Source organism: Anolis carolinensis, chromosome 5 (genome assembly GCF_035594765.1).
Source record: "Anolis carolinensis isolate JA03-04 chromosome 5, rAnoCar3.1.pri, whole genome shotgun sequence".
In the NCBI taxonomy this organism is placed as follows: Eukaryota; Metazoa; Chordata; class Lepidosauria; order Squamata; family Dactyloidae; genus Anolis; species Anolis carolinensis.
Genome location: NC_085845.1, coordinates 95,455,096 through 95,472,031, shown reverse-complemented (window position 1 = coordinate 95,472,031; position 16,936 = coordinate 95,455,096). Strand labels below are relative to the sequence as shown.

General features: G+C 39.2%; 1 protein-coding gene across 5 annotated transcripts in view; it reads right to left on the bottom strand.

Moving 5' to 3' along the window:
* Window positions 1–16,936, bottom strand: part of pclo (piccolo presynaptic cytomatrix protein) — a 301,666-nt gene that overhangs the window by 31,239 nt on the left and 253,491 nt on the right. For 2 of the 5 annotated variants that reach the window (XM_008111438.3, XM_062981862.1), the window contains exons 18-22: window positions 16,253–16,324; window positions 13,108–13,288; window positions 9,909–10,103; window positions 8,617–8,799; window positions 1,531–1,678 (exon numbers count right to left, since the gene is read on the bottom strand). In XM_008111438.3, coding sequence (XP_008109645.2) covers window positions 1,531–1,678; window positions 8,617–8,799; window positions 9,909–10,103; window positions 13,108–13,288; window positions 16,253–16,324 — 779 coding nt within the window. The remainder of the gene's footprint in view (window positions 1–1,530; window positions 1,679–8,616; window positions 8,800–9,908; window positions 10,104–13,107; window positions 13,289–16,252; window positions 16,325–16,936) is intronic. The other 3 variants (XM_016993943.2, XM_016993944.2, XM_008111439.3) reach the window with 3 other exon arrangements.

Sequence of the window (16,936 nt, the reverse complement as noted above, 5' to 3'; positions counted from 1 at the left end):
GTAAAATCATAACCTATTTTGATGTCTAATAGGCTTCTGCTTAATCTCTCCTTATTATCCAACATATTCGCTTATCCAACGTTCTGCTGGCCAGTTTATGTTGGATAAGTGAGACTCTACTGTACCTACAAGGCTAAAACTATACTAATTTACTTTTTGAATCTTCCAGTTAACTGTCATTATTACCCAATCATAAGGCTTTGAATCATATGGTTTTATCTTCATGTGCTTCAACCACACACAGTGATTTTCATTGCTACTTGATGTTGTTATAAACGTGCTGTTGTTGGCTTTGCTCCAACATATTAGATAGATATCAAACCTGTAGAAATTGTAGGGTTGGACACAAGGCATAGGAGCCAGGAAGACCATTGTGCTCAATTACCAAACATGATCTTATACTCTGCCAAGAACCCAGCCTTTAGAAAACTGAAATTGGGTGTCCAATGAATATAATCTTTAAGCCTCTGAACAGCTTCAACACCAGAATGCAGAGGATAGCAGGTCTAGGATAGATTTCCAGTTACAGCACTTCCATTTTTTTCTGTTCCTGACTAGTTCGAGCCTGAATCTAAGAGTCAGAGTGCTTCTCCAGATGGGTGTCTCTAGATGGGTCAATACTTCGTAAGTGTCAGTCTATTATGTGTCTGGATTTCATAGTTTAATTTTCCCCAATTTCTGAACCCAATCAGCTCAGTCGGTTAGTCATCTCCGACTCTTCATGACCTCATGGACCAGTCCATGCTAGAGCTCCCTGTCGGCCGTCACCGCCCCCAGTTCCTTCAAGATCAAGCCAGTCACTTCAAGGATACCATCCATCCATCTTGCCCTTGGTCGGCCTCTCTTCCTTTTTCCTTCCATTTTCCCCAGCATCATGATCTTTTCCAAGCTTTCCTGTCTCCTCATGATGTGGCCAAAATACTTTGCCTCTAATATCCTTCCCTCCAGTGAGCAGCCGGGCATTATTTCCTGGAGGATGGACTGCTTGGATCTTCTTGCGGTCCAAAGCACTCTCAGGATTTTCCTCCAGCACCAGAGTTTAAAAGCATCTATCTTCCTTCGCTCAGCCTTCCTTATGGTCCAGCTCTCGCAACCATAGACCAGTAGTTTATCTGTTCTTTTCCTACCAGCCATGTCAATTAATTTTAATTTAATTTATAGCCTTCCTTTCTTCTTGCATGGGGCCTAGAGTAGTTTACAATAGAGTTTAACCATTTTATCCATGGGGGATATAAACTAATTCCTCCTTTCCCCACTTCCCATGGATGTCTGAAAACATGGATAATAGCAAAAACTATTTTTGACTATATTTGGGTTGGAAGCACACCATAGAGACACACTGGAGAATTTAGAGAGGTTCAGAAACACTTCTGGGAGAGGGGAATGTTTAATTTTTAGTATGGGTAAGTAAAACTGTGGATATCGAATTCCTGGACAAGGGGGCCGTACTGTATATGTGAATGGGGGACTTAATATTTATTTGCCTTTTGTGGTTAGGAAGAGTATACTAAATAAAGTCAATAGCCTTACATTCTTGGAATAGGAAACATATTGTTGTCCCCTGTGGTGCTACTGCTGCTTCCTTCACTATCCATGCTGTATCCGCTGCCAAAGGTACTGGCGGATGAACCAGTAGAGGAGACGGAACTGTCTCCAGGTCGGTGGTTGGTAGGCCTCGCTGTAGAGGGTAGAAATAATTGGTTAGCAAAAAGCTATAATAGCATCTGTGAAAGCTATATTTAAAGAACAACTAGCTAATCATGAAATAGCAGTGAAAAAATATTCCCATAAAATATTGTGCCTATTGCTTTTTCTTTTAGATTTTTTTGTATTTTCTTACATTATGGATCACCTGCCTAAGTTTTACTCCCAGTGTCTCTATTTACCATTCTAATGTTATCTGAATCATTAAAATACAGGAAATGTTTATTTGCCAATATTTGGACCACATTAACTGTCACAGTTCTATAACACTATGTAACACAATTTTTGTTCCTGGGCGATAAATGTCATTTCCTAATTGGTTCTATCATAAAAACATGGAAGTTTATTCTGTTTTTGCAGTCTACACATTGAAAGGTTAAAACAGCATATTTTCATTAAGGAAAATTACAAAGTGTCTAGGACTGAAGGAAATAAGAGTACTACTCTCAGCTGCGAAAACAAAGTTTCTGGAGTATAACAACTACTTTCAAAGAAAGCACCACACAATTAAACAGGAGATAACAATTTCAAACCATGAATAGATTTTTTTTTCAAATTTTGTTACATAGTGTAATGCAGAATCCTGGGATTTTGAGGTAGTAGGAATTTCTTGATGGAGAATTATGTTATTCTGCTTTGAATTACAGCACCAGAGCTTTCTTTCAGAAGATTCTGTGTTTGACCAAACTGCAAAACCCAAGATTCCATATTATGGAGCCATGACAATTAATGCAGTACCAAACTACTGTATTTGTATAGTGTAAAAATACTCAAAGATCAGAAATAAATGACAGTCAGTAATGCTTACAGCCATGAAAGTAACAGCTTCTCCAGATCATAGTTCTCAACTGCATTTCCAATTATATCCCTCAATTCCTAGTTTAAAATTCAGATAATCTTTTGGTTGCTGTTTTATTCTAAAAACCTCCCTAAGGAAACAATTCTTGACCCACATTCTTAGTTCATGGGAAAATGTAATTTTGTGATCTCCAAAGAAAATACTTGAAACCTTTCCCCGCCATCTACATATACAAAAGGAATTTATACCTTTTCATTCTTTGCATTCATGTTTTGTCCATTTGAGACAAATTGAGAAATGTGTTGAAATGCAATATTGCAATGTCATATGAATTAATAGATTGTGTCAATGATGCACTTGCTTGTCACATTTTCACATTTGAATATCACAATTATTCAGGATAATACAATACTCTATATATCAGGCATTATTTTGAAAAGACATTTAATTGTGGTGTGCTTTACTATGATCTGCAAAGAACTAAAATATTTTTAAATATGTATTGGCTTTTATATTTGCAATATCACCAACAAGTACTGTGATTTTTTTCAGAGCTACACAAAACAATCCCTTTCCACAAACTTCAAATGTTCAGGCCATAGTTCAATGCATTTGCCAAATGGGTAAAGCATCCTGAGCAATTTCATGAAATTGCATGTCAGCTTAGAAAGGTGGGAAAGTAAATATTAAAAGCAAGAGCACTGGAATGTGTCAATATTCTGGTAAAGCCAGAGCAAGGAGACAGCTAAAGATTACCAAAGCTCATAGACTGGAGAGAAGAGTGCCATAGACTTGTATATTGTTTTCATTCCTCTTGGCAGCTACAAAAGTCTATTTTCCCCCTTTGGGGAAGTAGATATTGAAAAGCTTGTTACAAAGATTCCTTAATGTAAATTTATTAATAAAATGTTACAAATCAGTGGCGGACTCTGGTGTTATAAAATCTGAATAGAGGAAGGTAAGGTGTTAGCTTTTTCTGCATTATCATCCTGGGTGACTATGCAGGGGAAATGAACAAGAAACATAAAATGAAACAGAAAGCCTCTAGAAAAGTACAGAGAACACTGAAACAGTAAAAGTGCTGAAATACAAAATTAAGCAATTTTGTCCATTTAACTAACAGCAAGTGTGGAGGACTTTAAAATGATATGGTATGTAAAGAAGATCTGGAGTCAAATCTATCATCAGCCATGAAGCTCAAAGGATGGCCTTGGAAAGGTCACTATCACTCCCTCCAAAGTACTTCTCGCTGCTTTTTTGTGCAAAATGTCGTGATCTTTTAATGGTAACCAACAACCTCATAACACAGAGGACCCCCCAACACAACCAACACGGGAGCCTTCCTGTGTTCAGAGCTAAGCTTCCTACAACACTTCCACTCTGGTTGGGGGCAGGGCAACATGCCTATCCATTGTTGGACTGTCCCTTTAGCATCCTATGATGCTAAAAAAGGTAAGTGTTATGAGGTTCTTAGTGACAAATATTCTCCTGGGCTACATGAACTGTTTTCATCCTGACTGTTAATTCTAAGAACTGTAATTTGAACACCAGATTTTCCACCTTATCCTCTATATATTGTTTGATGTGCCTCAAATTATTGATATGAAACCCACTATATGAAAGGAGGCACCTAGCAATGTGGAGCATGGTGTCATGAGTATGTGGCTTATGCCTACTGGATTTAGGAGTGGAGCTTTTGAAATGACAGGCATGCATTGGTGGGCTAGCCAAAAGCCAATAAACTGAGACTGAATTCTGCCATAATTGTGGATAGGTGGTCTTGGATTTAGGAATTGTTCTGGATGGGGTAGCATCCCTTTTAAAGGAATGACTGCTTAACTTGAGGACATCCCCCACATCCAGACAGTGACTGCTGTGTCAGTGGTGGAGAATGCTTAATATATGTCCTGTTGTGATACTTTTGTCAATTTCACTTGTGTTTAGACCAAAATAGCCTCTTGACTGGATTTTTGCAGTGTGGTCTATAACAGGCATTCCTTGAAGACTGGAAACTGCAACCAGTGTTTTTATTACTGTCTGGGTCAACAAGGACAGAATATATGCCTCACAACCTCTGAGGATGCCTGCCATAGATGTGGGCGAAACGTCAGGAGAGAATACTTCTGGAACATGGCCACACAGCCCGAAAGACATACAACAACCCTGTGATCCCAGCCATGAAAACCTTCGACAACACAGACAGAATATATTATTCTGAAGTCTTCATTTTTTGAAGTATACTATTAAAATCAATTCACAGTTGGGATGTTGTTCTATAAAGACCTTATATGACTCAGGGCACTGGTATTTAGAGACATATTTCTCCTGAGATATTTCAACTCATTTACTCAGATCTCTGGAGGAGACCCTACTCGTTGTGCCACTAACTGATAAATCTTGCTGGAGAGCAGTGGTTCTCTATGGTCACTTTCAGTTTGAAGTACTCAGTAGTAGCAGTTGATTTCTAGCAGTCAATCTACTCCAGGTTTTAATCCAAACTTTAAAGGAGCTATCCAAGATGCTGAACATGACCCTACTATGGTGTCAGAAGAATAGAGTTTACATGAATCTGGCCTATCAAATGGTAATTTGGTTTAGTATAAAACTTACCTCTGTTTGGGTGTCATGTTTTACTGAGACACACTGCCATTATCCCTTTCAATAAACTTTTAGAGCTGATTTGATGCAACAGCAAAGTAAAGACTTTCTGTATATATTCCAGATTTCAACATTAATGTCCAAAATATGCAGTATAATTTTACATAGGACTTGTGCTACATTAGAACAATAAGGTGAGGAATAGGAGGCACACCACTTGGTGTTTTCTGTCCCTTAGGTTTCTAAGGAACACCCTTCCCTGTCTCATTCTGGAGAGAAATACAAGTTCCCAAAGACAATGGATAGACTTGAATGTTTATCTTTGGGCAGTGAGATGGTAAACCTCCTCTTCAGACATTACAGTAAAGATGAGGAAAAAAGTACTTAAAATCATGCTCATGCTTCTTCCTTGCACCTGCCTCATATGTCTGAAATTGTTCACAAAAATACTACCGTACCTACTCATATATAATATAAGTTAACAATTTTAGTCAAGAAAATGACACCAAAACACTTGGGTTTACTTACACAGGTAAGTGTAAGCACTGTATCTTAACTCTTATAATAAAAAGGCCCTTTCATTCTGGGATTAGCACTGAGCCTGGAAGCCTTTTGTCCTTATGCCAAGGAATTTGTGGGTGATGGGGAAGATTGATACTAAACTAAATTTAAATAGACCTCATTTCTGCATTTAGGACAACAAAGCAAAGTATAAAACCTATTGCTAAAAGTCAATTTCTTTTAAAAAGCAGAGCAGTCTTGCCAAGCCTGTATGGCTATGGGCTGTAAAACTATAGCCCCAACCTTCTTGACACCAGATTGGGGAAGGCTGAAATAGAAAACATTATGCCAGACTTAAAGAAGAATTTTCTCATAGTTATGGAATGATATGCATAATTATTATTACTAGTTTGTCCGGTATCTGTGAACAAAGCTTGACCAAATCTTATTGTCCTTGGGGGGGGGGGAAGTATGTTATTTTATAAAAACCGTTGCAGATATTAACTATTTAATGATAATTTATATAATGTTATATTTTCACATAATAAGAATAATGTATAAAACTATTTGCACTTTTCTGGCCCACTACCCTTTTTAGGAGCCAACCCAAGTTTTTATCAAAGTGTGCTTATTATTTATTGGTATATGTGATTTTATTTGGTTTTTTTTTTTATATTGCTGAGTTTTATATTGCTTGTTGCCTGGGCTTGGCCCCATGTAAGCCGCCCCGAGTCCCCTCGGGGAGATGGGGCGAGGTATAAAATTATTATTATTATTATTATTATTATTATTATTATTATTATTATTATTATTATTATTATTATTATAAAAAGGAACCATTTCCTTCTCTGAACTGAGTGGTGAAAGTCAAAACTATAGTCTCTACAAGAAACTAAGGACTGCATAACATGAGGTACTTTTTGGTGCATAAGCCGGTTTGTCAATACTTTTGTGACAGAGCCTGTTGGCTCCCATCCCATAATGTAGAGCAACTTCTGGCAGGGCTCCATTACAAAAGTATTGATGAACTGGTGTATACCACTGCGGTAGCAACATGGCAGGCTTCCCATGTTGAATTGCGATCAATGGGGGAAGTCGGGCGGCCGATGATTCCCCCTGTCGGATGGGGTGACGAGTGTTGCAGGTTCCCCACTGCCCCCGATGGGCACTGCCGGATTTGCCACAATGTGTGGCAATTCTGGCGGCAAGTCTGATGAGATCATTATAAAAGAGGACTGAATCCCTTTACTCTCTCTGCTTTCGTGCCACTTCTGGACATTTTAAAGGCCTGAGTGGAAATACTGTGGCAGCCGAAGCAGCTCCTTGATGCTTCCTCTCAAAGCAGGACCAAGACAGTAGAAGGGATTGGTCCTTCGTGTAAGTTCTCCTGGGATGGATCAAGCTCTCATCCTTTGCCACTCTACTCAGAGGGGGGTGGGTGGTGAGATCACTCATTTTTTCAACTTTTCAATTATTTCAATTATTTTCAATTATTCAATTATTTCAACTTTTATTAAAACACCCATCCCCTTCTCTGAGAAGGGTAGCAAATACCTTTTGAATGCCTGGAAGAAGGTGGTGGTTAAAGGCAATTGATCCTCTGAGGCAGTGCTGGCGATATTTTCTCTCCACAGAATGACTCTCAATTTATCCTCACGTCATATCAAACTTCACAATTTAGGCCCAAAAATCTGCTCTCAACTTACATCTGAGACTAACTTATGCATGAGTATATATGGTATCTTTCTCTTCATTTATATTTATCTATCATAAAACTATATCCTGAGTTTCATAGAATCAAAGAGTTGTAAGAGACCTTGTGGGCCATCCAGTCCAACCCCCTGCCAAGAAGCAGGAAAATCACATTCAAAGCAAGATTGTTCTTTAGATTGTTTCTGAAGAACAATCTTCTCTCAAAACATACCCCCGAAGCCTATGGTAAAAAGATCAATTTCTGAAGCAAAGTGAAAGATCATCTTGAACGATGACATAGCCTCTTAGCCCTTTGGATTATATAAACACTATTTTTTCCACCCCACACCCCCATGAACCTCCACTATCCCTGAACTGAATTTTGACACATGAAAACACAACAGAACGTGAAAATGATAATACAGTAGAGTCTCACTTATTTATTTACAGTATTTATATTCCGCCCTTCTCACCCCAAAGGGGACTCAGGGTGGATCACATCACACATATAAGGCAAACATTCAATGCCTTAACATTGAACAAGGACAAGACAAACACAGGGCTCCGAGCTGGCCTCGAACTCATGACCTCTTGGTCAGAGTGATTTGTTGCAGCTGGTTGCTCAACAGCCTGCGCCACAGCCCGGCCCGGTCCAACATAAACAGGCCGGCAGAACATTGGATAAGTGAATAAGGAGATATTAAGGAGAAGCCTATTAGACATCAAATTAGGTTATGATTTTACAAATTAAGCACCAAAACATCATGTTATACAACAAATTTGACAGAAAAAGTAGTTCAATATGCAGTAATGCTATGTAGTAATTACTGTATTTACGAATTTAGCACCAAAATATCATGATGTATTGAAAACATTGACTACAAAAATGCATTGGATAATCCAGAACGTTGGATAAGCGAATGTTGGATAAGTGAGACTCTACTGTAACAATGAAAGCAACAATAATAATGTTGCATCCCAATTGGAATTCCAGTGTGCCATGATAGGCTTTAATTATACAAAGAAATGGCTCAGTCGTGCTTAAGCAGATCAGGTTAAATGCATGCCATTTAGTAGGCTATGCAAGCACACTTAATCCAATTTTTGAGTGATGACAGACGTTCTCTGTACAAAATGCCCCATATGAAACAGCTTTTCATTGGAGGTCTGCACACCAGCTGTGATGTTGGGAAAAGATTTTTCAACCCAACTGAATATTGCAGTGCAGACTGAAGAAATCATTTCACTGTGGAATGTGTTAGCAGACACGGCAAGAAGGCATTTCACTATGGCTGACTTCTTGGCCACGTCTTTCTGCTCACCTCCTTCAGGCTTGACCGGTCCATCAGACATCACTTTTCTGAGGGCTAGTTGACTTTGGTCTTTGTTGTCACTGGCTGGTGGAGGCAGATTGTCAGACTGAGTTCTTTGAATTGGGAGGACTCCTGCTATGCTGTGTCTGTGCTGCTTCCTTGCATGATTAGACTGACCGCTTTTATGTGCTGCTGTGGCAGTGTGGGTGAAATGGAAACCCAGAATATGTATCCTCAGATGGAACCAGCTTAAATGTTAGTCATGCAAACAGAAGTGGGGAATTTTCTTTTCTGTATTTAAGTAGGTACGTGTCTTTGAACACCAAAGAGACATCACATGCACAGCATTAAGGGGTAATTAAACTGGCTGTTTCTTTCTATTTTAATAATAAAAAAGGATGATGAAGACAGAGGGGATTTTATCTCCTGTACGGTACACCACATAATCATGAAGACAAAAACAATGAAGTCAGTTGGATTATATCAATTGGTCAGGGACTAAAACCTCAACCTGTAATTCCAGGAAAGGTTTACCCATGGTTTGTGAAAGAACTGGAATTGTTAAATTTTATAGTGATCAAATAAAAAAAATTAAATCGCTAAATCCAATTTGACATATTGTTGACTCCAATATGGGGATACGGCTGTTAACTTTAGTAATATTTAATTTCTTCGGTAACAATCTGTATGTTATTGTTTGTCTGTTCTACACTAGTGCTATTGAATTAAGCAAGTATCTTAAACTTGTTGCTGTGAAAAATCCTCCACAAAAAGCAAAACCATCAACATTTATCAGTAGAAAACTGAGGTATTTTCAATACAATCTTATGATTTTCAGGCTTTGATACTCAATCATCTTTCTTATTTGCTTTCTAAAGTTTGCAAATAATATTCTTACTGGGAGGATGGAAATTAGGTATATTAAGCTTAGATTATGGTTGAGGTATATAGTGTGGCACCAAAGCAAGAAAACACAGCAACATTTTCCCACAAGATATGCAAAGCCATGGAATATCAAACAAATGGAAACATATAATAGAGAAATAGCCAGTTTCATTCATTCTATGTAAATAAAAAGGGATATCTAAGTAGGAAGAATATATTGCATTTATATGTATTCACACGCAGATAAACGGAGAAAACATTGAACAGGTGGAACACACAATGTGCTCAAAGCAGAAAGAAAAGATCAGCAGGGAAAGGACAGCAAAGAGCCTGGGGGTGAGGGTAGGGTCAAAAGGAGGGAGGCAACAGATGAACATTAAGCTGCCATGCTGAGGAATTTTATTTGTGTCTTTTACTTGGTTGAAGGCGGAGCTGCTGGACAGCTGCTTCAGCAGCAGCGATGGCTGCCCCAGCATCTTCAAGGTGAGTTTGAGTGACGCTAGTTTTGCTTTGGCTGCGGGATGGTCCATGAGAGCGCAGGTGTCCTTCAGAGGAAGACTTGGAGCTTCCTGGACTGCTATGGGACTTCTCAATAGTTGGCACCTGCATGTCTGGCAGTTGAAGGAAAAAATAAAGTCCAAAGGTTATACCCGAAAATGGGAAGAGCTTTTATTGACATTCTTTATTGGCATTATGATTTTATCATATGCTCAAAGGTCACAGAATGACCACAGCTAGTATCTTCGGTAGCCCTTCCAAATGCCAAAACCACTCTGCATGAACATATTGTGGCTTGTATAACAATCTTATAGGGCAGTGGTTCTCAAACAGCTTGTCAGTATTTCTGGGGGCACTTCCAAATATCAATAAAGCCCGTGCTGAAAAGGGTTAAAAGCAAACTGCTTTGGCATGTGTTCTCACCCCCACCTCCTCCCACACTCCCAGGATTTCCCTCCTAGAGTGGCTATATGTTATCCCAATTGAAATCGGAATAGCATGAAGCCACCCTGATGCTCCCATTTCCTCCTTGATTTATCCCCTAAAAGGGTCCTTGGCTGCCAAGAAGCCTCTTCCCATGTCCTCATGGCACAAGAAAAAGATGCCCGAGGAGATGGGAGAGGTGAAGAGGAAAATCCCTCTATTCCATCTCCCAGGGGTTTGATTTGCATTTTCTCATAGTTGTAGGAAATAGCACCTGTTTGCATTTTTTCCAGGGTTACTGCAGACTCAGCAGCTCTCTGACAGTTAGCCATTAGCAGAGATTTGTAACCATTCTGCAAGGCCTTTGCTGCTTTCAGCTTGCAAAAGTATCCTTTTGTTCTTGAGACCGCCCCTTTTCCTGGGGATGAAATCTCCATTTTGAGAAGCCTTTTCTGCCCTTTCACTGAAGAGAAAAGAGCTCAGATGTGCTTGTGTGGTCAAGCCAGGCCAGCTCAGACAAGCCATCATAAGTACTGACCTCTTGCCTATAAAACTGGTGCTGAGTTCAGATAGGGGAAGACCTGCTCTTTCTAATATAGCAACTCAGCACTGGGGCAAAGAATATCCCAGGATTTCTTTGCCATTGGAAGAAGCTCTAATTACTTCGGTTACTGGGATTCCTGAGCTTTAAGGTAAGGCCCCCCACAGTTAACCCGGGCAAAGAAAGAAGCACATCTTAAAGCTCTAAAAGGTGTCTGGGTGTGAGGGCATATCCTCCATGACCCCATGTCTCCTCATGCTTCATTTCCCCATGCCACGAGGACATGAAGAGATGCTCCATAGCGGCCAGGGAACTTTTCAGTAAGTTTTAGGGGGTAAATCATGACTCATCCCTACAGATCCAGCACCTCATTAGACCTGGGCCTTTCATAAAGATCCAGATCTAATGAGGTGTTTAATTAATGAGGAATAAACCAGGGATACCTTGGTTTACTTTGCATTAATTCATTTTTACCGGAGGCATTGCTTTGATGCCTCTGGGTAAAACTGAGAGAGGTCCTGCGTTTTCGGCCTGTCTGGATGGCCCATAGGACATGAAGTGCTAAACATCTGAAGGACAAGCAAAGGGTTAGAAACCATTGTTGAAAGGAATGTGATTATCAATCCCCCCCGCCTCATACTTGAGACCGAGATGCTCAGTCTCAGAGAGACTGGAATTCTTAAAATTAAGGAATGATTTCCTGGCCCAGTTTTAATTTCATTTGACCTAGAATCTCCCTAACTCTTCACTCATTCCCTTAGTTTGAAATTGAGTATCACACAGCCTATGGATATCATGAGACACAGAGACATTTCTCGAACCCATTACTCCCAGGCTTCACGAGTCAGAACTGCCCCCTAACACAAGGTCTAATCTGTTTTAGCAAAAAATAGAAAATAAAATAATGGAATATGCTTTCTTTCTTTATTTTTTTAAAAAACCCTATAGTGACATTTGGGATCACTTTAGTTCTCACAAGAGGGCCTGGCACATTCTGAAAAATGTTCATGGGTAATTGAAAAATGGCTCCTAGGTTTTCACAGTTTCTAACCCAATCTTATTTGCTACACCATTATCATAAATGATCTTGTAATTTAATCCCTATACAGTGGGTACTAGGAACAGAAGTAGTCTGTAACACTAAGCTTAGAAGATATGATATGACCATGATACAAAGTCTGAATCTGCTTTCAATCTTAGTGTATGCACAGTTTCCAGAAATGAATAGCAGGCCGAAGAGAGTGTTTTCTTCTACCCCATTGATACTATTTTATTAAAGTATTATTTTTTAAAAAGAAAATTCATAAACATATAGACACCTAAACAAAATTTCCTGGCCATACATCGTTAAACATGCTTTTATACAGGTCTACATCTTTGCCATCTAAATACAAACCTAAAATAGAAACATACCTACATAAACAGGTAATGAAAAATAATTTCCCACATTGGTTTACATATAACATTTTCTTCCATTTAATATGTAACAAATGATGTACTTCTACTTGCATTTCCAAAAAGAAAAAAAAAAACATCTGAGCAATTATATCTTTAAATCTGCTAACAGTATTTTTTTCATCTTTCTTATGGAAAAATGATTGAGAAGGTTCCCATTCTTCCAAAAATCTATCAAACGACTTATCCTTTAATAAAGTTGTTAATTTGCCCATTTCTATTAGGGCAAAAACCTTCCCCACCTTCCTTCCCCTGGTCTTTTACTAATGGAATTTCTGCATTTTTCCACATCTGGGCATATAGCAGTTTAGCTGCAGTGGTCATATATTGCAAAGCTATGCCATACTATGTTATTGCTCTGCCATACTTAACACAATTGGCATCAAAGGTAAAAAAGGAGCAGTAAAGCACCGCAAGATAATTTCACATTCTATGGGATGTTATATGAAAAATTACAAGGGAGGAAGAGAGATGTGAAATGATGGTTGTTTCTACTCTTCATGTAAAGCAGTAGTTCTCAACCTGTGGGTCCCATGTGTTTTGGCCTACAACTCCCAGAAATCCCAGCCAGTTTACCAGCTGTTGGGATTTCTGGGAGTTGAAGGTCAAAACATCTGGGAACCCAGAGGTGAGAACCACTGATGTAGAGGACAGGCACAATGTGTATCAACAAATTCATGAAATAAATAATTACATACCCTTTGATGGGTCAGGGAAAATCCCATGACTTCTGCTTTTGATGACAGATGGTTTTGGGGACTGCTGGCTGTTCTGACCAGAATGGGATTTCCCATGGTCAATACTTTCACTCTGTTCCTTTAAAGTATACCACCGAGGAGTATTGTCTAGCTGGGAAGTACTAGACAGCTCAATTAAGATCTATATGACACACAGAGAAAATAATTTAATACATGGCACATGGCAAAAGGAATCTGATGCTGATTCAGGTTATGTGCACTATCTCAAGGGTGTCTTCAAACAGACTCTGAGAGATCTATTATTTATTTATTAATTATTTAAACTTATATGCCGCCACTCCCCTAGGGCTCGGGGCGGCTTACAAGAAAGGCTAAAATCTAACAATTTAAAAACATCTTTAAAATATCTTTTTTTAAAAAAAATCTTAAAAACACTCCCACTTGACAAAAAGGCAAAATGGTGTGTGTGGGGGGGGGAGGAAAAGCCAAATCCAATTGTTAGTGTCATCTGATAAAAATATACCCTCAATACCTGTGTGAGTTTTCTGATTAAATTGGATTACTGTAGTTGGGACTAACACTTGGATAGATGTCTAGGGTATTCAATAATCCTTTCTTTGGCATTCCACATGTTACTGTATATATGCAAATATAAGCCAAGTTTTTCAGCCCTTTATTTAGGCTGAAAAATCCTCCCTAGGCTTACGCTAGGGTCAAGCCGGACAGCATAGCCTAGAGGCGAGGTTCCAAAGCTGGCTGGCTGCTTCTCCTCTTCCTTGGGTAGCTGGCCATGGAGAAAGAGGACGAGTATGAGGACGAGCAACGGGAGCAGCAGAGCTCCCAGGAGAGACCTGATGCCCCCGCTGCTGTGATCACCGCGTCTTCTCTTCTTCCTCCTAGGCCAGTTGGTCATGGAGGAAGAAGAGGACAAGGATGAGCGGCGGGAGCAATAGAGCCACTAGGCTCATCTCTCCTCCCCACTGCTGCCACCACCACCATTGCATTTGGGACTCTTTCTGTGCCGACACACAAAGCAGTGCCACTCCGTTCCCATTTCAGCTGAAGTGCCTTCAAACAAGAAGGACCTTTTTTCTTTCGAAGGGCAGCCATCCATCCCTCTTGGCCTTTTTTTTTTTTTTGGCTTGGCTTTTTAAAGAGCCTGTGACTAAATTCCGGAGAGTTGGAGCTCTGCAAAAGTTTGGCGCTTCTGATGAAATAAAGTTTTTGTTATTGTTGTTGTTGCCAGGCTTGTTGATTTGTGTGGCTTGGTGAATATTTCATGAAGGTTACCTTGAGCCGAAGTAGGATTCCTGTGCGCTATTTGGACATTGGAGAAGGCTAGAAATAGCTCCTTGGGTTTCATTGGGGGTTTGCCAGCATCATTCCTTCTCGGGCTAGATCTGCATTGCCCTATGTTTTAGGATTATGTATTTATCCCAGATTATCAGCCAGTGTAGACTCAGGCCCCTTCCACACAGCCATATAACCCAGAATATCAAGGCAGAAAATCCCACTATATCTGCTTTGAACTGTGTTATATGAGTCCACACTCTCCTATATCCCAGTTCAAAGCAGATAATGTGGGATTTCATTCAGACGTGTGGAAGGGCCCTCAGGGCCCTTCCAGACAGACCCTTTATCCCAGGATCTGATTCCAGGTTTTCTGTTTTAAACTGGATTATATGAATCTGCACTATCAGATAATCTGGGATAAACAGAAAATCTGGGATCCAATTCTGGGATATAGGGTCTGTCTCTAGGAGGACCCACAGATTGGATCTACACTACCATAGAATCCAGATGATCAAAGCAGATAATCCAGATTATCAAACCAGGTAATCCAGATTAGCAAAGCAGATTATCCAGATTATCTGCATTGAGTTGGATTATATGAGACTACACTGCCATATACAGTTCAAAGCAGATTATCTGGATTTTATATGGCACTGTAGATGGGGCCTCATAATCCAGTTCAAAGCAGATAATCCTCTAAAAATGTGTATTACAGTAGAGTCTCACTTATCCAACACTCGCTTATCCAACGTTCTGGATTATCCAATGCATTTTTGTAGTCAATGTTTTCAATGCATCATGATATTTTGGTGCTAAATTTGTAAATACAGTAATTACTACATAGCATTACTGCGTATTGAACTACTTTTTCTGTCAAATTTGTTGTATAACATGATGTTTTGGTGCTTAATTTGTAAAATCATAACCTAATTTGATGTTTAATGGGCTTTTCCTTAATGCCTCCTTATTATCCAACATATTTGCTTATCCAACATTCTGCCGGCCCGTTTATGTTGGATAAGTGAGACTCTACTGTACTTGTAAAACAATAGAATAATTTTCAATAAATGTGGGTTAATTAAATATGGAATCTGAACACATCATCATTTGCATGATGCAAATAGAAGTGACTAGGAAGCTACTCAAGAACATCAGCAAAAGTATCTCTTGCATTTGTGTGGGTGGAAAAAAATGCCATTCATCCTGGTGGATTGTTCTGGGGCAAAGGATCAGTCCTTTGAGCCTCTCCTGCCTGCTCTTGGTCCCTATTCAGCCAGATCACTTCAGGCACTAAGAGGCTTGTTAAAATCTCTGTATGAATGTCCTTGAATGTTAAGCCTGTGGGTGTACAGGGAATTTCAAATATCTCACTCAATGCCCAGAAAGACTGGCCATTTTAAAAACATTTTACAAGTAGCTGCTGCATTTCCCACCCTCGGTTTATACTTGAGTCAATAAATTTTCCCACTGTTTTGTGGTAAAATTAGTTGCCTCGGCTTATATTTGGGTCAGCTTATATTCGAGTATATACGGATATTTGCTAGTCAATTTCTGACTCTTGTTTGCTAGCCAATCAAAAACCTAGATTCGTAAGTTTAAGTATCATTAAACTAATTACAAAATTGTAATTAGACCTCTTTCATTATTGCTTGCATGATGCCTTAACTGGATAGAGCACCAGTATATAATGGCTGAAATGAGAAATCCTACAGGCATTTCTGCTGATTATATTCAATATAATCTCCATTTTTTTCTGAGAATTGGGAATATCATAATTTCTCATCTGGATGAAAAATGATTTAGGTGACTACCACACTGCATGACAAAAGGCAAGTGGAAAAAAATAACTCACCTCACCGAGGAAGTCATTGGAGGAGAATCTATCATAGTCCCAGACAGTGACTTCTAGGGTTTTCTTCTTTAGCTGCCGTTAAAATTAAAGAGTATCAATTGCAATTCCTATCATGAGGTCAATGTCCAATCCATAAAACATGTCCTACTTGTTTCCCCTGCCTATCCACCTGTACTTTTTCAGTATGACAGCCATGCTATTATTGTCCTCATAACAACCTTGGACTTGGAAAACCTTTTTTTTATATGAAGACAGATGAGCTTTGGAGGAGCTATTTTGCCAAGCTTGGCTGTGTTCCCAAATACTGAGTCCCCATTATGACTTTCAAAAGGTTTATAGCATCTATCTGTCTTCCTCTAATGCTAAGCACCAGTGAGTACATTTTATTGCATTCTGGACAAAGTTGAAATGTATTGATATTTACAGTTATGTATGGCTGCGTAAGTTTAAGAGAGCACTTTGAATCGTTCTTTCCAGATTTTCCTTCCACTTCATGTTTGAGGATAACATAACACCACCACTTTGGCTGCTCTGTGACATGAACAAGATGATTCAGAAGTCCAGTACAAACCTTAACAATATTTGCATTATGCTACATTAGCAAGAATAACTGTGGTAATTTGATCATGTTCCCAATGTTGTTTCATTTAGACTTCAACATGCCAGCTTATGCATTTAAGAATT